At 37.4% G+C, this 20,956-nt stretch overlaps 1 protein-coding gene across 10 annotated transcripts in view; it reads left to right on the forward strand.

Annotated features, from left to right (window-relative positions):
- Positions 1 to 20,956, forward strand: part of ank2a (ankyrin 2a, neuronal) — an 80,851-nt gene that overhangs the window by 35,297 nt on the left and 24,598 nt on the right. For 6 of the 10 annotated variants that reach the window (XM_056236144.1, XM_056236152.1, XM_056236142.1 and 3 more), the window contains exons 6-28: positions 1,000 to 1,185; positions 2,670 to 2,693; positions 3,616 to 3,714; positions 4,215 to 4,313; positions 4,734 to 4,832; positions 5,232 to 5,429; positions 6,416 to 6,514; positions 6,914 to 7,012; positions 8,354 to 8,452; positions 8,577 to 8,774; positions 9,375 to 9,473; positions 10,185 to 10,283; positions 10,390 to 10,587; positions 13,230 to 13,328; positions 13,461 to 13,559; positions 16,033 to 16,131; positions 16,217 to 16,315; positions 16,412 to 16,484; positions 17,767 to 17,890; positions 18,118 to 18,202; positions 18,838 to 18,941; positions 19,203 to 19,238; positions 20,270 to 20,494. In XM_056236144.1, coding sequence (XP_056092119.1) covers positions 1,000 to 1,185; positions 2,670 to 2,693; positions 3,616 to 3,714; positions 4,215 to 4,313; positions 4,734 to 4,832; positions 5,232 to 5,429; positions 6,416 to 6,514; positions 6,914 to 7,012; positions 8,354 to 8,452; positions 8,577 to 8,774; positions 9,375 to 9,473; positions 10,185 to 10,283; positions 10,390 to 10,587; positions 13,230 to 13,328; positions 13,461 to 13,559; positions 16,033 to 16,131; positions 16,217 to 16,315; positions 16,412 to 16,484; positions 17,767 to 17,890; positions 18,118 to 18,202; positions 18,838 to 18,941; positions 19,203 to 19,238; positions 20,270 to 20,494 — 2,639 coding nt within the window. The remainder of the gene's footprint in view (positions 1 to 999; positions 1,186 to 2,669; positions 2,694 to 3,615; positions 3,715 to 4,214; positions 4,314 to 4,733; positions 4,833 to 5,231; positions 5,430 to 6,415; positions 6,515 to 6,913; positions 7,013 to 8,353; positions 8,453 to 8,576; positions 8,775 to 9,374; positions 9,474 to 10,184; positions 10,284 to 10,389; positions 10,588 to 13,229; positions 13,329 to 13,460; positions 13,560 to 16,032; positions 16,132 to 16,216; positions 16,316 to 16,411; positions 16,485 to 17,766; positions 17,891 to 18,117; positions 18,203 to 18,837; positions 18,942 to 19,202; positions 19,239 to 20,269; positions 20,495 to 20,956) is intronic. The other 4 variants (XM_056236146.1, XM_056236148.1, XM_056236145.1 and 1 more) reach the window with 3 other exon arrangements.

Genomic DNA, 20,956 nt, shown 5'->3' on the forward strand with positions numbered 1-20,956 from the left:
CAACATGTCCATACAAGTATATCTGTGTCTCTTAAAGAGAACCTATTATGCTTTTCTTTTTTTACATTTTCAACTTTCTTTAGTGTGTAATGTGGCTGTTTGAGCATGAAAAAGGTCTGCAAAGTTACAAAGTCCACTCCAAAGTGAGTTATTCTCGATATCAGTAAGCACTTTTACTAAACTCCCTGAAACGCCTTGATTGTAGTCTTGAGTTTTCTTCCGCGTATACGAACTCATAATATCGCTCATTTGAATAATTTCCACCTTAGGCATATGCAAAAAAAGGAGGTCTGATTGAGTTAGTAGTGTGTTGAAACTCGTGGTTATAGTAAGGGGTCGTAACATTTCCGAAACACGCTCAAAGCAGTTGAGCAATCCCAACCCACTGGTCCAGCCGACCAATCAGAGCCCATTGTGCTTTTCGGAAGGAGGGGCTTCATGGAGACAGAAGCTAAACAGAGCGTTACTGACAGAGTGGGAAAGAGGTGCTGCAACAATATAAAACGTGATTTATTATTATTTTATTTATATTTTTACATTCAAGCATGAAAAACTATTAAAGTAGACCCCAAAAACAAAATCAAGACTTTGTAAAAGGGCATAATAGGTCTTCTTTAAAAGAGGAGAGCATTTACATATTACACATAGACTGTGATTTTCATGACTTGCTTCTTTTCTTTGACTACATATATGATATTGTTTATCAAACATGCAAGGTAAAGACTGTCTAAAACTGGACGGAAGTGAAATCTCAATCTTGAATGATTTGAAATCATATTCATCACTGCTAGAAAATCCAACTAATAGCATCAGATGGTTTATGGTTTCTTACCTGTTTGTTTGCTGGTTCAAGCTGGTCTAGGTGGTTGATCAGCTGGACTACTAGCCACTGGACTTGTTTTAACATGCATATTGGTAAAGCTGGTTATGGTTGTTGTGTCTGAACAAAGAGATGGTTCTGTTTGTTAATCTCTGTCTATCTGTTCTCTCCATTTCTAGGATGGCTTCACTCCTCTGGCCATTGCTCTGCAGCAGGGTCATAATCAGGTGGTCTCTCTGCTCCTGGAACATGACACGAAAGGTAAAGTCCGCCTGCCTGCTCTCCACATCGCGGCCCGCAAAGATGACACCAAATCTGCTGCTTTGCTGCTCCAGAACGACCATAATGCTGATGTCCAGTCCAAGGTAAGAAAGTAAAGGAGTGGAGAATTCATGTTCATACTATATGGTTTTTAGACATGTTTGTAATACCATGGTTTTACGGATGGTAATACAATTTTTAGACACGGTGTTAGAGGTCTGCGCAAGATGGATTTTTCAATTCCGCCCCATATAGAAAATGATATCTGGCACAGTTGTGGCCCACATCTCCCACATTCTTCTGGCCCCTTTGATGACTCAACCTAAGTGTGGCTGGCGATAGCATTAATGGACTGCATTTATATAGCACTTTAACAGACTCAATGGCCACCAAAGCGCTTTACATTTTGCCTCACATTCACCCATTCACTCACTCATTCATACACCGACGGCGGTGTCAGCCATCCAGCTCGTCGGGAGCAGCTTGGGTTAGGTGTCTTGCTCATGGACACCTCGACACTTGATAAAACCGGGGTAGAACCGGAGATTGAACCACCAACCTTCCGGGTTGTAGACAACCTACATGAACCACTGAGCCACTGTCGCCCTGGTTCTAGCATACATTTACGGGCTTCATCTGGGCCAACTATGGCACATATGGCTCAGTTCTGGTAGTGGAAAAGGTCGCCACATCTGGGCCACACACACACACACGCCCGAAACTATCACGTTTTGTCCAATTCCCGCTCGCAAAAGCCCGTCGGAAGAGGTCTACACAGATTTTTCAGTGCTGGTCCGGTTAGATCTGTCTCGTTTCGTGGCTATTTTTACAATTTCCACACACACAAAGCTTCAGATCTCCAGTGACAGATTTTTGCTTGCTGTTATTATCAGATAATTATATTTTGCGGTAGCCCACGTGTCATTTCTTCCTCCCGCATCTCGCGCACATATTGCTATCTTCCCTCCCGCATCCACACTCAGCAATTCAAAACTTGTCCCGCGGATTGCAGACCTCTACATGGTGTCATAAGTATTCTTTGAAAATTTAGCATAGTAATGGTGTTTTTTTTCATTTAGTACATGTACAGTATTGTTGTACCATGGTGTTCTTTGAACTTTACCCCTGGTTTCACAGACAAAGCTTAAGCCTAGTCCCAGACTAAAATGCATGTCTGAGCTGTTTTAACTGAAAGCAACTTGCATTGGTATATCTTAAAATATGACAGAGCCATTTATTCATCTCAACATGCACACCAGTAATGGTAAATGTAACCTAATTAAACTAAGGCCTAATTCTTGCTTAATCTAAACCCTGTCTGTGAAACCAGGACTTGTATATCAATATGGTAATCATATTTTTAATGTCACTGTGCTCAATTATTTGAAAAGGATTTATTTATTAATTAATTAGTATTGTCACAGATATTTTCATTGAGGTTTTTTAAGCTATTGAGATTGATATTAGAATCTCAATAGCTTAATTTTTTTTTCCTTCACTGAATTATAGTCATGCTTTTGGATTGCTCCTTTTAAGATAAAAATCTTTAAAAAGCCATATTAATAAAAATACCATGTTTTTTCCTCAGATGATGGTCAACAGGACTACAGAGGTATTAAGATTCTCAACAGAATCCTGCATTCGTCTTGACACTTGTAAAGCCTAATGTGCTACTTGACATTGAATCTTTTTTTTACAGTGCATGGGAAGAGTAAAGTCTTGTCCCTTTAAATGTAGTGCATGACACATTGTTGTTTTTATTTTAGTGCAACACTGTTTTCTCAATGTTTGGGTGTTTCTTGCTCATCGTGACGTTTTGAGCAGGAAATAGGGGTTCATTATGTTATTTAATACCACTTATGATTTTACTAACAGGCTAAACAGACGTTTAACTCTTAATTGTGCATGTGAACTCATGCTGTCACTCTCACTGTCTGTGTAGAAGTCTCTCGGTCACATTTTGCTGCACCTTTTTGTTAATTCTGTTTTTTAAATTGCACCATGTCTGTCAGAATGGAAAGGTAAGAAAACAATGGCACCATCAAACAAACTCAGTAAGACAGACAATGCCAATTTCCTATCAATACATTCATCTTTAGTAATATGTAGTGAGTAGTTGCTGACTAACATTTGTTCAGATATTTTGTTCATCATCTTTTTTTTTCTTTCATTGTCACTGAGAAACTTCTCATCTCTCTCTCGCATGACACTGGGAATGTGCTTGTATATTATAACATGTACAAATCGAATCTTTCCGTTTCTTATTTCATTTTAAGTTTTTACTTTTCATTCACTCTAGTGCATGGTGTAGTGGGATCCATTGGTAGCAGATGAGAATCCAGACACTTCTTTTACTTTGCCATTCTTTTCTTTCTGTTAAGTTTTTGCACAAATGTGATGATTCATTGGAATGCTGCATGGAAGATCATGGATGATGGATGTTGATGGATGATGGATTTGCACTAGCAAACTTAACTTCATTCTGTTTTCCTCTTTCCCTTCTTTTACCCCAATACTATTCCATTGTCTAACAGAGTGGCTTCACTCCTCTGCATATTGCTGCTCACTACGGTAATGTTAATGTGGCCACGCTGCTGCTCAACAGAGGGGCGGCTGTAGACTTCACAGCCAGGGTACGATCTAAAACCTAAAAAAAGTTATATTGTCTATTAGCATACTTTTTGTGATTCTACACCTCATACAAATAACATACATGGTCCAAGTCCTTTTGCCTTACTCAATGTACTAGGATTTTGGATGCATTACTTACAATTAGGCAAATTATTATATTAAACAGTTTCACAGACAGGGCTTAGATTACGCCAGGATTAGGCCTTGGTTCAATTAGGACATTTAAGTAGCTTTTATAAATATGCCTTAGGTGTGCATCAAAACAATGGCAATGACATATTTAAAGACATTAAAACAGCTCAAAAATGCATTTTAGTCTGGAACTACTTAAGCCTCGTCTGTGAAAAAGTTGGAAAGTCCTCTTGCTGTAAGAAACGGACTGATGTTTAAGATGTTATTCACAGAAATCCCACAGTTATAATTTTTTGGTAAACTATCCTTCTACAGGGAAATTTTTAGCAGTAGGATTTATCTATCCTAAAAGATGTACTGTTTTGTTTAGAATGGTATAACCCCTCTCCATGTGGCCTCCAAACGAGGAAATACCAACATGATTGATCTGCTGCTAGATAGGGGGTCTCAGATTGATGCCAAGACCAGGGTGAGTATCAATACTGTAGTTCCATCAAAATGCTGTAAAACAAGCGCCCTCTACCTCTACTGTTAACAGCAGTTTAGAGAAACAATTATTAAATCTACTTCAATATATGAAATTAATAGCATTTTTTGTGAGCAATGCATTACGATTGCCGATTCATACTGTTTTGGGCTAGGGTCACCAAACTCGGTCCCGGAGGGCCGCTGTTCCTGCAGAGTTTAGGTCCAAAAAGGCTCTAATGCACCTGCTTGAAAGTTTCTAGTATGCCTAGTGAGACTTTGAGCTGGTTCAGGTGTGTTTATTTGTGGTTGGAGCTAAACTCTGCAGGACAGCGGCCCTCCAGGACCGAGTTTGGTGACCCCTGGTTTGTGTGAGTTTTTGTATATGCTGTTTGACTGTTTTTATCTTCTCTCTGTTGAACAGGATGGTCTAACACCTCTGCACTGTGCAGCCAGAAGTGGACACGACACTGCAGTGGAAATACTGCTTGAAAAAGGAGCTCCCATACTGGCACGGACCAAGGTACATGGAACCATACGTTTCTAAGTGCTTCCTAAAAACTGCTAATGTCTAACTGCTCAATTTAGGTCCCCACTGTGGCACTAGTCCCCATGAGTCAGTGTGCATTCAGGTTCAAGTCACACACACACACACACACACACACACACACACACACACACACACACACACACACACATCGTCTTTACTGTAATCAATTTAATGCATCCTTGCTTGATAAAGGTAATAATGTCCTTTAAAAAACTAAAAGTAGTGTGCTATCACTATGGTATATGAATATGGTAATCATATAATATACTTGTCTCATCATCTCATAGTATTACTGCTCCATGGTGCCACCACAGCACTTTTTGATCTGAAGCTGATCTGTTTTTTTCTCTCTCTGTATTTCACCACACACAGAACGGACTGTCTCCGCTGCACATGTCTGCTCAGGGCGATCACGTCGAGTGTGTGAAACACCTGCTGCAACACAAGGCACCGGTTGATGATGTAACACTGGACTACCTGACCGCCCTTCATGTTGCTGCCCACTGTGGTCACTACAGAGTCACAAAATTACTGCTGGATAAGAAAGCAAATCCTAATGCTAGAGCACTGGTAATTCTTTGTCTTTAAAAGATGGTAAAATGAATGTGGATCGTGTCAATCAGCATTAGTATGTTTCCATCCACTTATTTTTATGCAAATTTTGGTTTATCACATTTTAAAAAAACTGGATGGAAATGCCATAAAATGAAAAAAAACTCCATAAAATAAATATGCGCTCATAATTTTTTTGTTTAATTTTTAAAATCTCCTGCTTCAAATACAATAAATAACTTGTTACTGTTGTGCTGGGTCAGTAATTACTGGGGAATTGTCAGAAGTTAGTTTTATTTAATTTGATTTAATTACCAAAATTAGTTATGCCCAAATTAATGCACAAAAAAATTAAAGATATGAAGAGCAAGAGCAAGAGAGCTGTTTTCACGAATATGAGCATGATTTCAAACATGATATTGATTTTATAAATGTCATGACAGTTGAATAAATGATTCCGTGACACACTCATTAAGTGATTTGACACCACCTACTGGTGGTTTAAGTATAATTTCCATCATATTTCTATATTCAAAATTTTATTTTCTCAACAATATTTATGTAGGTGTATTTGGACCAATTCAGGTGCAACTTCTGTGCCACCTCTGCAGTGCAAAGATTAGTTTTGTTTTTAGTGATTTAATTTGATTGGTAACAGCTCTATATAATGTCTCATTATTTTAATTGTATTTATTGATTAAATGTAAGACATTTCTCAGACAGTAAATGTGGATCTTTTAGATAAATTTCAGGAGTGCTGGTCTTGGTCTTGGTCTTGATTCGGTCTCGCCCTGCCTTGGTCTTGTCTTGGTCCCAACCCCTCAAAATCTTGTTCTTGTCTTGATCTCAACACACTCTGGACTTGGTCTCGGTTTAGGTGGTCTCCACTACAACATTTCCCAAATGTTTTATGCGATATTCCAAATTAGTGCATAGGTTAAATGAGCAACTTTGGATTGAAACATAGCTAGTGATGTATTTAAATATGTTTATGTTATTTTCAGAATGGCTTTACTCCTCTGCATATTGCCTGCAAGAAGAACAGAGTGAAAGTCATGGAACTGCTGGTTAAATACGGCGCCTCAATCCAAGCCATCACTGAGGTGAGAGTCTTGGTAGTATGTGACTGTGCCCTACTTGGATAATATCTAATTTACCATGTAACTTTAATTATTTAGAGTTTAATAATTAAATTTTGTAGAGTCTAATTATTACCGTAGCTCAATCAGTAGAACGTGGCACTAACAATGCCAAAGTCATGGGTTTGATTCCCAGAGAATGCATGAACTGCAAAAAATATATACATTGAATTCAATGTAAATCACTTACAATTAAAGTGTCCGCCAAAGTAATATGAATGCAAATAAATAAGAGTGGATTTCATATGCTTACATTTATTGGAGATTAGTTCCTCTTGTTGTCCTGCTGACTCGAGCGCTGCTTGCTCATTCATTGCTCAGTATTTTAGCTCCTGTATCTCACTCTCCTCTCTTTCTCCCTAGTCCGGCCTGACACCAATCCATGTTTCAGCATTTATGGGGCACCTCAATATCGTCCTCCTGCTGCTACAGAATGGAGCATCACCTGATGTCTGTAATATTGTGAGTACATAATCATCATGATGGACATTTTGTAGCATATATTTCTTAATATTTCTTGTAGGGGTGAGCGATATTGATATTGAAAAGGGTGATTTTCTGGAATTTTGTCGAAATGTGTTTTTGTGCTGTGGTACCTTGGCTAGTTTAGGCCTTTGTGGAGCTTACTCCCAAATCTTTTTATTTTCTTCATATTCTGTATGGTGGTTAGTTGACAGCTGTGACACAAATTGACTTTTCCATCAAGGGGACATTCCTTCCAGGGACATTTTTAACTTTTTAAAAAAAAATTTGCCTTATTAAATGCGTAATCTTTTATGACAAATTCCTAGATTTAATCAATAAATTCAATTAGAATAATAAGACACTATAGGGCTGTTACCAGTCAAATTAAATCAAAATCAACAAAATCTATTTTTTTTGCACTGCATAAATGAAACAGAACCTGCATCACTCTCAAGTAGCAGATAGATGTATTTACATCAGACATCACACATTAATGTATTTACACTGCAAATACTATTGCATAATAATATTGTGAGATTGTTTAAAAAAAATTAAATGTGAAAATTAAAATATGAAATAATAAAAAAATGAAATTATATTTTAAAAAATGAAACTTGAACCAAAAGATTAATTCAGTAATGAAACACTGCTTTGTCTGTCTGTCTATTCTATTTATTATAAGAACATTTTGCTAACGTTCACATTAAGTTATGAAAATGTTCCTTGAACATTCAGTTTTTTTAATATTTATAAAAAAAAGCTCTTGGTTATACAAACGTTAAGCATTGAACATTCAATTTTACAATGCTTCAAACATTATGGGTATGTTACTTCTGAAAGTTCTCTGAACGTTCTAGAATAAGTAGTAACATTTAAAAAACATTATATGAACATCCAACTAAAACTTTTCAGAAAAAATGTATAAACAATGTTTTTGTGTTAACATTTTTAGAGAATTATTAAAGCTCAGAGATGCCCAGTGGTTCTGCTCTGTTTTGTAACTATTTCCGCTGCTGCGTTCTAAAAGGCTTCATCACACAGTGAATGCGTGGACTCTGAAAATTTTTTTTGTGAAGTGAGTGACATACTCGATAATGCCAGCTCGCACATCATTAATACAACAATCACAATATTATCATAGACGATACGTATCGCACACCCTAGTGTCAGAGCCGTGGATTAGCTGATGCTTTGGCACATTGTGGTGCTTATGCTTGCGGTATCAGCTTGCAACATTTTGAAGTTCTCGAAATCATTTCCTTTGTTCTCTCCTCTAAATGAAGTAAAAGGCCTACACAGCATTGCATCTCCTGTATTACTGACTGTGTTTGTCCTCAGCGTGGTGAGACTGCATTGCACATGGCTGCAAGGGCAGGACAGATGGAGGTGGTGCGATGTTTGCTAAGGAACGGCGCTCTGGTGGATGCCATGGCCAGAGTGAGTCAATAAAAACACTTACCGAAGAAAGCGAAAATACAGATATTAATGACTACAAATAGAGATTTAAACACATCCTATATCTGTATTTCTCTCACTCTTTCTATCTGATTTCTCCCTCCAGGAGGATCAGACACCCCTTCACATTGCGTCTCGCCTGGGTCAGACAGAGATCGTGCAGCTGTTACTGCAGCACATGGCTCACCCTGATGCTTCCACCACTAATGGATACACACCTCTGCACATCTCCGCTCGTGAAGGGCAGGTGGAAACGGCTGAGGTGCTGCTGGAGGCCGGAGCGTCTCACTCGCTCTCCACGAAGGTGCGACTGCAGGCATATCTGTGAAACAAATACAGACCCTCATTCAAATATATTATCAAATGTTATTTCACTAACCCTATTATTTTGTATATACACTACCATTCAAAAGTTTTTGGTCGATTTTTTCATGTCTTTGAAAGAAGTCTCTTATGCTCACCAAGGCTGCATTTATTTAATTAAAATATATAGTAAAAACCGTAATATTGTGAAATACATATTCAAATAACTTCAGCATAATTACTCTTCAGTTTCTTCAGTGTCACATGATCCATCATGAATCATTAAAATATGCTGATTTGATACTCAAGAAACATTTCTTCTTATTATTATTATAATTATTATTACCACACTTGAAAACGGTTGTGCTGCCTATTTTGCCTTTAAACCTTTTTTTTTTCAGGATTGTTTGATAAAGTAAAAAAGAACAGCATTTATTTGAAATCGAAATCTTTTGATCAGTTTACTGTGTCCTTGCTGAGTAAAAGTATTAATGTCTTTAAAAATATATATAAAATCTTACAGTCAGACCACGCATTTTTGTACAATAGTGTATGTATTTGTATGTATTTGACTAAAGATAAATATCCTTCCCCTTAATAGAAAGGTTTTACTCCTCTACATGTTGCTGCTAAGTATGGAAGCCTGGATGTGGCAAAACTCCTCCTACAGAAAAGAGCACTTCTTGATGATTCTGGAAAGGTGAAAGTCAAAACTTTAATCACCTACGCACTTCACTACTCGCATTCTGCTAACTTTCATTAGAGTATTAGTTGACTGTTAAGTCTTGCAAAGTCTATTGGGGAACCAAAATAAAGTGTTAGCAGATATTAAAGTCCCCCTGTAGTAATTTTATCCCTTAAAACTCATCTTTGATCACCAAAATGAAATATTTAAATGTTTTTTCCTTGAAAAAAAATTCTTCATGCCTTAAAATAGCTTGAATGTAACTCAACACCCTAGCCTCATTTAGAATATGTGGTTCTATGAATATGCAAATTAGCCCTGCCTCCACTCACTCACACCAGCTGTGTTGATTGGATACAAGGTAGTTTGTGACATCAGAAACACCAGCGATTTCAAACCGCGATTTTGAGGCTGTTTTTGGTTGGTTTACTGTTTTAAGGTGAAAATACTGAGCTTATGAATTTGCACATGGTTTGTCTTAAACACCACACAGACATATAAACAACATTAAAAGCTTGATTATTTATTTTTTTACTACAGGGGGACTTTAAGCAGACAGTCTAATTCTCTTATGACTGGTAGTTGACATGTAGTTGCAAAATTACTTATATTTAGTAGAATGCCAAAGGTGGACTATCAAAATAAAGTGCTACCAATTTTTATAAAAAAAAAAAAAAAAAGTTAATTATTGCCATTTTTCTTTCTATATTTGGCTTTCTGAAACAGTACGGTCTGACACCTCTGCATGTAGCTGCTCACTATGATAACCAGCAGGTGGCGATGATGCTCTTGGATAAAGGGGCCTCACCTCATGCTACTGCTAAGGTGCTAATCTTAAATTGATTGAAAAATGACTAAATATATGTCGCTGAATCCAGCAATACCACAAACATGTATACCTGATGGTTTGTGTTAATCTCTTTCTGTGCAGAATGGCTATACACCTCTCCACATTGCGTCGAAGAAGAACCAGACTCAGATTGCCTCTGCGCTGCTTCAGTATGGAGCAGAGACAAATGCATTGACCAAGCAGGGTGTGAGTCCGTTACACCTGGCATCTCAGGAGGGGCACACAGAGATGGCTTCCCTACTGCTGGAGAGGGGTGCACACGTCAATGCTGGCACTAGGGTGAGATCTAGAGCCATAGATATGTATATGTAGATGCCACATTCGACCACTCCAGACACGTCAAAGCGTCTGCCATCTTGGAACGGTTAACATGACAGTGTTCATCACTCACACTAACCAATCAATGAATTTTCATTGAAAATGTCACAGCATTGTGCAGCCTATGGCTGTAAAAACCACCGAGCTATACATTTGAGATGAAATGGGACATGTTCTGGATTCACGATATGGCAAGGCTAATGTGATTATTAAACTTCAAAAGGCTATGGATTAATTAAATCTGAAATAAATAAAATCTTATATATATATATAAGCCACATATATATATATATATACAATATATGTGTTTCTTGGCTTATATATATATATATATATATATATATATATATATATACACTCACCGGCCACTTTATTAGGTACCCCATGCTAGTAACGGGTTGGACCCCCTTTTGCCTTCAGAACTGCCTCAATTCTTTGTGGCATAGATTCAACAAGGTGCTGGAAGCATTCCTCAGGGAGTTTGGTCCATATTGACATGATGGCATCACACAGTTGCCGCAGATTTGTCGGCTGCACATCCATGATGCGAATCTCCCGTTCCACCACATCCCAAAGATGCTCTATTGGGTTGAGATCTGGTGACTGTGGAGGCCATTTTAGTACAGTGAACTCATTGTCATGTTCAAGAAACCAATTTGAAATGATTAGAGCTTTGTGACATGGTGGAAGTAGCCATCAGAGGATGGGTACATGGTGGCCATAAAGGGATGGACATGGTCAGAAACAATGCTCAGGTAGGCCGTGGCATTTAAACGATGCCCAATTGGCACTAAGGGGCCTAAAGTGTGCCAGGAAAACATCCCCCACACCATTACACCACCACCACCAGCCTGCACAGTGGTAACAAGGCATGATGGTTCCATGTTCTCATTCTGTTTACGCCAAATTCTGACTCTAACATCTGAATGTCTCAACAGAAATCGAGACTCATCAGACCAGGCAACATTTTTCCAGTCTTCAACTGTTCAATTTTGGTGAGCTCTTGTAAATTGTAGCCTCTTTTTCCTATTTGTAGTGGAGATGAGTGGTACCCGGTGGAGTCTTCTGCTGTTGTAGCCCATCCGCCTCAAGGTTGTGCGTGTTGTGGCTTCACAAATGCTTTGCTGCATACCTCGGTTGTAACGAGTGGTTATTTCAGTCACTGTTGCCCTTCTATCAGCTCGAACCAGTCTGGCCATTCTCCTCTGACCTCTGGCATCAACAAGGCATTTCCGCCCACAGAACTGCCGCTCACTGGATGTTTTTTCTTTTTCGGACCATTCTCTGTAAACCCTAGAGATGGTTGTGCGTGAAAATCCCAGTAGATTAGCAGTTTCTGAAATACTCAGACCAGCCCTTCTGGCACCAACAATCATGCCACGTTCAAAGTCACTCAAATCACCTTTCTTCCCCATACTGATGCTCGGTTTGAACTGCAGGAGATTGTCTTGACCATGTCTACATGCCTAAATGCACTGAGTTGCCGCCATGTGATTGGCTGCTTAGAAATTAAGTGTTAACGAGCAGTTGGACAGGTGTACCTAATAAAGTGGCCGGTGAGTGTATATATATATATTTAATTTTAAAAATCCTTCAGTGATACCCTGAACTTATTTACCATATGTTTTTCATCCAAACTGACTATTATAAATGTTGAGTTGACACTAGCTATGTTTACATGGACAGTTTTTGTTTTAATCAGAATTAAATCACACATGAACGCTAAATTAAGTGATCGGGTTGATGTGCACGTTTATAACACACAATCTTCAAATGGGATTTGATCTTTTGACATGAGCACACTGCACGAATATACAGAGTATTCCGCTGTTGGCGCATACAAATCATCATCTTGCCATCGCTTCTTTTCTTTGTTTTAAAAAGCAGACTTAATATTTATCTATTTCGGGTCCTGATTGGGAGACGACGAGCACATGAAGCTTTGAGCTGTGCTGCTTGTTTTTATCAAGCTGTAAAAACGCCATTTCCCGTGCCCAAAACAACACATCTGTGGATGAGAGTCCTAAGCAAGGACTACTGGGACAACATTGTCCTGCAGCACTTCACAGACGATAAGTGAAATGATCATTTTAGAATGACACGACAGTCATTTATCACACTGTGTTCGATTCAACAACATCATTTTTTTACGACATCATCAATGTCTCAACATCATTACGCCATTTCTACATCATCGCACATGCCCAGAACTTTACAGTTTCGGTTTTCAGTCCGATCAAGTGTTTATACGTCCTATAGAATGGATTACAAAAGGTTTAAACCACCCCTTATAATCCAAATGACATATTAATTGGATTTGGCCAATTCATTCCGGCTTTTTTTTATTACGACTGTGCTACTAGTCCGATTACAAACGGATTAGGGTCCATGTAAACAGAGCGTCCCCATAGACTGTTCTCAAGTCCACTTGTGCATTAGCAAATTAGTAGAAAGAAACCATACTGTTGGTTCATTACTTTGCTAACCTGGGCCAGGGGAAAAAAATATTGTCCTGTAGACTGACCAATCAGAAAGAAGTATTCCAGAGAGCCATGCAATAAACACGAGTTGGTTCATAATTTATTTTTTCTCTTTTTTTTCAGAGTGGACTTACTCCTCTTCACCTCTCTGCTCAGGAGGACAGAGTGCGGGCGGCTGAAATACTCGTCAAGCACGATGCCAACATAGACCAGCAGACCAAAGTAAGCATGACTCGTAGTTTTATATTACTGTGATTCTTTACTGTATTTTTATTTTTAAAAATAATAATTTGGAAAGAAAGTGTCAAGATATGTTACATTTCAGCTAATGTGAAATTTGGTTGTTTCTTCTAGTTGGGCTACACTCCTCTTATTGTTGCTTGTCACTATGGAAATGTAAAAACGGTTAATTTCCTTTTGCAAAATGGAGCTAATGTCAATGCAAAAACTAAGGTAAGAGTTTAATATACATATTTTTTTTTTTTTTTTTTTTTTTTTTTCATTATGTGACTTGATAACCCAATTAATAATTATGTAATAAACTATTCATTTCATCTTTTTCAGTTATGAACTATTTGAACTATGATTGAATTAATGGATGGATGTTGCTGATATCTGTGATTGGTTTTTAAAGTACTGCAATTGTTTTATTTTATGAATTATACACAACAAGCATGCTGGTATTTATCTACTTATTATTGTATTATTATTTGTATATAAAGTTTTTAATTTTATAAGCTTAATATTTTATTGCGACTTTTTATCAAACTATTCTGTTGTAAGATTTTATCTCTCGCAATTCTTTTTTTCTCAGAATTGCGTGATATTACGGAGCCCCTAAAGGGACGTGGTGGTGGAAATCTTTTTAGGATGGGAGATTTTTTTTTTTTCAATCTTTTGCGTTCCCTCGCAAAACTTTTGCGTTCCCCCGAGAAACTTTGCGTTCCCTCGCAAAACTTTTGCGTTCCCTCGCAAAGATATTTGCGTTCCCACGCAAAATGTTTGCGTTCCCTCGCAAAGTTATTTGCGTTCCCACGCAAAAGTTTTGCGTTCCCTCGCAAAGATATTTGCGTTCCCACGCAAAACCTGTTGGCAGCTCGGACAGACACTTCCTGCATGTCCCGCTGGCAGTGTTTCAGAGCTCCGACGTTAATGGAGCGTTTCATAGTGTTTGAACTTGGACTCTAATATAAAGAAATGCGGTCAGTGCTTAACTCAATGTGTTCAGTGAAGTTGGCAATATATTCACATGCTATTCGAACTTCCCGGATCAATATTCTTGAGCTAAACGTTGTTAAAACACAAACGACACCTATTTACAATCACAGTAACCTAGACAACGAGATACAACCCAATTCTCCTCAAAACGAGCTTTATAATATAAATGTCTTTAACCGGCGAGACAAGTCCGAATAAGGGACCGTCTGCAAAGTGCAAATCCCAAAACCCTTCTGCACATTTTATATGATTTAACATATTCAATAGCTTCACTGTGATACAATGTAGGCTACTGTCACCAAATTCAGTTCCAATAACTTTACCCTTTTTAGAAAAAATATTCAGTAACTTCACACTGTTATAGGCTACAGTGTAATGCCATCAAATTCAGTAAGCAAATATAATGCAAATGCTATGGTTGTAACTATTATGTTAGCTGCGTACAGTAGCCTACCAATATAATTTGTGTAAAGAATAGGCCTACTTATTTTTTTATGTGCAATTACTTCCCAAACTAAGTGTTGTATAACCAACATTAGAGCACTGATGTGTGAACTAAATTTGTTGTGTTACAGTGAAGTTATTAAATATTTTTTTATATATAATATAAAATGTGCAGAAGCAGTGCAGTATGACCAGTGAGTTTACCATTGATGTGTAAACTGAATTGGGTGGTTTGTAACATTGAAGTTAATGACTATTTTTATATTTTTGACTATGAGTTGATGCTGTAGTCGTTTTTGGGGTTATATTGCACTTTGCAGATGGTCCCTTCGGACTCAGCCGCCTGCGTGCTCATAGAGATCCATTTATATATTATAAAGCTCGTTTTGAGGAGAATTGGGTTGTATCTCGTTGTCTAGGTTACTGTGATTGTAAATAGGTGTCGTTTGTGTTTTAACAACGTTTAGCTCAAGAATATTGATCCGGGAAGTTCGAATAGCATGTGAATATATTGCCAACTTCACTGAACACATTGAGTTAAGCACTGACCGCATTTCTTTATATTTGAGTCCAAGTTCAAACACTATGAAACGCTCCATTAACGTCGGAGCTCTGAAACACTGCCAGCGGGACATTAAACAGGAAGTGTCTGTCCGAGCTGCCAACAGGTTTTGCGTGGGAACGCAAATATCTTTGCGAGGGAACGCAAAACTTTTGCGTGGGAACGCAAATAACTTTGCGAGGGAACGCAAACATTTTGCGTGGGAACGCAAATATCTTTGCGAGGGAACGCAAAAGTTTTGCGAGGGAACGCAAAGTTTCTCGGGGGAACGCAAAAGTTTTGCGAGGGAACGCAAAAGATTGAAAAAAAAAAAAATCTCCCATCCTAAAAAAAATTCCACCACCACGTCCCTTTAGGGGCTCCGTATGATATTAACTCGTAATTGCGAGTTATAAAGTCAGAATTGTGAGATATAAACTCGCAATTCTGTGAAAAATAGTTCGAATTTGACTTTATTCCTCGCAATTGCGAGTTTATATCTCGCAATTCTGACTTTAATTCTTGCAATTGCGTGTTTTATCACGCAATTTTGAATTGCGAGAAATAAAGTCAGAATTGTGAGATGTAAACTTGCAATTGTGAGAGAAAAGTCAGAATTGTGAGATAAAAAGTCACTATTATATTTTAAATAGTTTTATTCCGTGTCAGAAACAAGCTTTTATAGTTTACTGTATTGATGGAGCTGTTTTTTTTTTTTTTAAGAACGGCTACACGCCACTTCACCAAGCTGCTCAGCAGGGAAATACACACATTATCAATGTCCTGTTGCAGCATGGGGCCAAGCCTAATGCCGTCACCATGGTGAGGGACACACTGGTACTTGCAGAAATTATATTAATACTGTACAGTATCTCTGTCCTCTAACCTCACACTCAATTTCTCTCAGAATGGTAACACAGCACTCTCTATCGCTAAACGTCTGGGGTACATCTCAGTGGTGGACACTCTGAAAGTTGTTACTGAGGAAATAATCACAACAACAACCGTACGTATCCTTGACTTTACAGATTAAGAACTTTTGATGTGTGCATAAACAGTAGAGTGTGTACGTTGAATGCCTTGTTAATTTCAACTACTGTAGACGGTGACAGAGAAACACAAAATGAACGTTCCAGAGACAATGACAGAAGTTCTGGATGTGTCTGATGAGGAGGGTAAGATACTGTGTTTTATTAACTTGTATTATACATAGTCAGGATTTCATATGTCTATGTAAAAGCTGATGTGCCTCTATAGCCCAGCATCAGATGGAGGAGGAGCTTTTTACTGAAGTCTCTATGGAGATCGAAGGTATAAAGGGTATAGATATAGAGTGAACCAAACTCACCCCTATACTAACAATACTGCATTTGCCAAAAATCTGTTCAGTTCGTTCTGTATCTATTCCAACGTATGGTTTGCAGTTTGTGTGCTAACTGCAACCAGCATGATTATTGTGTGTAGAAAACTAAACCGTGGAAAACTAACTTTGTTCTTAGTTATTTGTGCTAATCTGGGGGTCATTTTTCAGGGATGCAAACTTGTCACCTTTTGACGAAATTCGCCATTTTAATCCAAAATAGGTAATGTGTGTGATTTGTGTAGATCCGGCGAGTTTTTAAAATGGTGGTGGGGTAGGTTTCCATGTGTGTGCGACTGCTTTTAAAACACTTCTGTGCATATTTGTGTGTGTGGCACAAAGACAAGGGTTTCTATTTCCAACATGTTTTTTTTTTTTCAGCATTGAGGATTGTAGCCAATCACAGGCATCTCTGTTAAAAGCAATGGCCAATCTGAGGTGTTTAATGAATCCACTCTGAACGAGTTTTTGTTTAACGCAACTTCACTGACTGCATTCTACATTCTCGCAAATCCTCTCATCATAACTCCATATTTGTCACTTGTTTCACTCCTGATGAGTTTGCATCTCTGATTTTTAAAATCATAAAATGAGAATACATGATATCTCTGGAGCACTGAGCATTTTTAATTAATAATACCTACATAATGAGTTAGCATTGCTTGTTATGGCTGTCATCACTATTACTTTTGCTCATTTTAGATGACAGAATAAATAAGCAAATTCATATGTTAAATATAAATTACAATAATAGATACATTTATCTTTATTTATTTGACTTTTTAATGGGTTTTATTTTGTCCTTTCTGTCTCTTATTTTTAAATCTTTACCATCACAAATCTGAAGGTTCATAATAAATTATCTGAATTTCAAAAGGATTCTGTTTCATTTGCATTTATATTGAATCAGAAAATGAGAGAGAATAGCATGTCCAAAGAAATAGAAATAAAGTCACGAGTTGGGCTGTTTATTAAACTACATATCAGTCAGTCCATCGTTTAATCAAGCCAGTCATTTGATCAGCCCATACTCAGTTCATTAGTCTGTCAAATTGACCATATCAATCAATCCATACTGTAAATGTGTGTATGAGCAGGTGAGGACACAATGACAGGTGATGGAGGGGAGTACCTGAGAGCAGAGGACCTGAGAGAACTTGGTGATGACTCTCTACCTGGACACTACCTGGACGGCATGAGCTACACCCACAACCTAGACCGGTAAAGAAAATCCCACAGGCACATTTACACACACAAAACAATATTTAACTATTCAACAAACAAGCTAATTCCTTCTAAAAGCTTTTTACAGTTAGCCCCGCCCCCAAAACACAACATTGGTTGAGACCGATTTAATTTAAACATTTGTTGATGTTTCTGGGGATTTGGCTCTCACAAATACACACATAATGCTGTCATACCCACATGCTTGCATTGTCCTACCACAGGTCCCATGAGACCCCCAGCCATCTTGCTTACAGGGGTGAAGGAATCTTGATTGAGGACATGATCTCCAGCCACCAGTTTCATAAGGTGAGCTATCGCACTTCGTATGTACTTCTCATTTAACATTTGGGCCAGTGTTGTTATCATTAACTGAAAAACTATTAGTAATTGAAATAAAGATGAAATAAAATAAATATAAATATTACAGTACATTAAAAACTTAGAATTAGAATTAGTGCCTTTGCAACTAACTTAAATTAATACATTTAAGTACTAAAATTACTAACTAAAATTTAAACTGAATTTTTTTTTTTTTTTTTTTAAGCTCATTCAAAATGACAACAAAAAAAAATACTATAATTGACGCTTCAAAAAGTGATGGTAAAACTAACCCGCATGAATTGAGCGGTTTAGTCCAATTTTTTTGTCCAAAAAGAGACTAGATCGCTTTATATGATGAACAGATTTAATTTAGGCTTTCTGTCAATGGAGGGACAGAAATCTCTCAGGTTTCATAAAAAAAAAATCTTAATTTTTATTCCGAAGATGAACGAAAGTCTTACAGGTTTACTAACCATTTAAATTAAAATTAAAACTGAAAATATAAAAATAAAGGCTGATTAAAAATGTTAATAAATACTATAATAGAATATTAATAATAGTAAATGGGTTTTAGGTTTTTGTCTCATGATATGTTATAGTCTGATTTTGTTGTTTGTCAGGTGTCAGCGTTCTCTCGAGAGCACGAGAAGGACTCATATCGACTGAGCTGGGGTGCTGAACATCTGGATAATGTGGTGCTAACCAGCACTCTTCTGCAGTCAGGGTTAGTAGGTTTCATACACATTCAAAAAGACAAACACACACACTTGCCTCCCCTGTCCTACACAAGGTGTGTATCCTTATTCAAAGCAGTCATTGCATTAGATGCCACTTTTATGGACCATGAATGATAGCTGCTCAAGTTCCTCTCATATTGTTGTTTCATGCTCTTTGTTTTTTCATTTATTACACTCACATCATCTCCCTAAATCACTCTCGGCCTCTCTCTCTGCTGTTCGTGATTGTGTTTCTGTTCTGCTTTTAGCCGATCAACCCCATGCCTTGACCATGACAACAGCAGGTGACACTTCTCTTCCTTGTGCCCCTTTTCTTCCTCTCTTCATCTACTTGTATTACATTATTGCATGTATTTTTTAACAACTGACCGCTTTGAGCTTTTTTAAATGAGCCTATTTGTGCCTATTACATTTTAATAAGCATGTTTTAATGAATACAGTTACTCATGTCTCAGTTGACATTAAACACTCCTCAAAAGTTTGGGGTCAGGAAGATTTTTCAAAAAGTTGTATTCAGCAATAACGCATTAAATTGACCAGTATGTCATTTGACAGCAATGATATGTATAATGTTACAAAAGAAAAATGTCAAGTTGCACAACTGTTTTCAACATAATAAGAAATGTTTCTTGAGCACTAAATCAGCATATTAGAATGATTTCTGAAGGATCATGTGACACTGAAGACTGGAGTAATGATGCTGAATATTCAGCTTTGCATCACAGGAATAAATTACATTCAGAAATATTCAAATAGAAAACAGTTATTTTAAAAAAAATATAATAATATTTTATAATATTACGTTTTTTTATAATAATGATACGGTCAAAAATATAATAAATTTTTTTTATCAAATACATGCAGTATTGGTGAGCATAAGAGACTTTCAAACATGAAAAAAAAATCTTACAGAACCCAAACTTTGGAACGGTAGTGTACGCCGGTGAGTCTGTAATTTTACAACACATAATGGCAACGCAATCAGATAATAAAATGAGTGTTCTGGGTTTAACAGAAGTTAATCCTGAAACAGAAAACAACGGGAACCGGGAACATTTCTGGTGAAGTGTGTAATTTCTAATAGCACCAAGGAGAATTGCAAAATTAATGATTGTTTACAAACATATGGAAGCCCACAGAGCCTGTAAAATAAGTTTGGGAAATGAGACAGACAAGTAATAATGCAAGGAGGCATCCATAAGTTTAAAAACAAGAATTTGCACACTAAATGTATTTATTCCTGCATTTCATTTCTGGGTTAAGTAGCATTGCATTGTGTGTTTCACTGTCACTTGCTGTTGTTCTATATAAACAGCTTCCTGGTCAGTTTCATGGTGGATGCTCGCGGCGGAGCCATGCGTGGCTGTCGGCACAATGGGCTACGCATTATTGTGCCACCTAGAAAGTGCTCAGCCCCGACACGGGTCACATGTCGTCTGGTGAAGAGGCACAGACTGGCCTCTATGCCCCCTATGGTGGAGGGAGAGGGCCTCGCTGGCAAGATCATTGAAGTTGGACCCACCGGAGCCCAGTTTCTTGGGTAAGCGGGTGCAAAGGTTGAAATTGAACATTTATGCTGTATCACCATGAACATTTTTGTCTACTTTTGTGTATGTATGGCGCAGTTATATGTTCTCTATTTTGTCTCGTCTTGACTGACAAAGCAGAACTATATGTCAACATGTTTGACGTGTCCTAACCAGAAGTGATGTTACAAGTTTCCAGACAATCAATTTGTTTGTCTACACTGAATCAGCTGTGCAATGTGATGTAATTTTATCCAATAAGACTGTTTATTTTGTGAATTTTGGACCAATGAGATTCAGTGGATGGGGCTACTGGGCATCAGTATTATTTCAGTAATATTTAAATATTATTATAATAATTATTCATATTTTGAATGAGCTTTTATTTTATATTTTCAGTTTTTACTTTAGGTTAAGTTTTAGTAATTTTGTTTAAATTATATACATTATATATATATATATATATATATATATAT

This window comes from Rhinichthys klamathensis, unplaced genomic scaffold, assembly GCF_029890125.1.
Source record: "Rhinichthys klamathensis goyatoka isolate OS25496 unplaced genomic scaffold, OSU_Roscu_1.1 h1tg000440l_1, whole genome shotgun sequence".
Classification (NCBI taxonomy): Eukaryota; Metazoa; Chordata; class Actinopteri; order Cypriniformes; family Leuciscidae; genus Rhinichthys; species Rhinichthys klamathensis.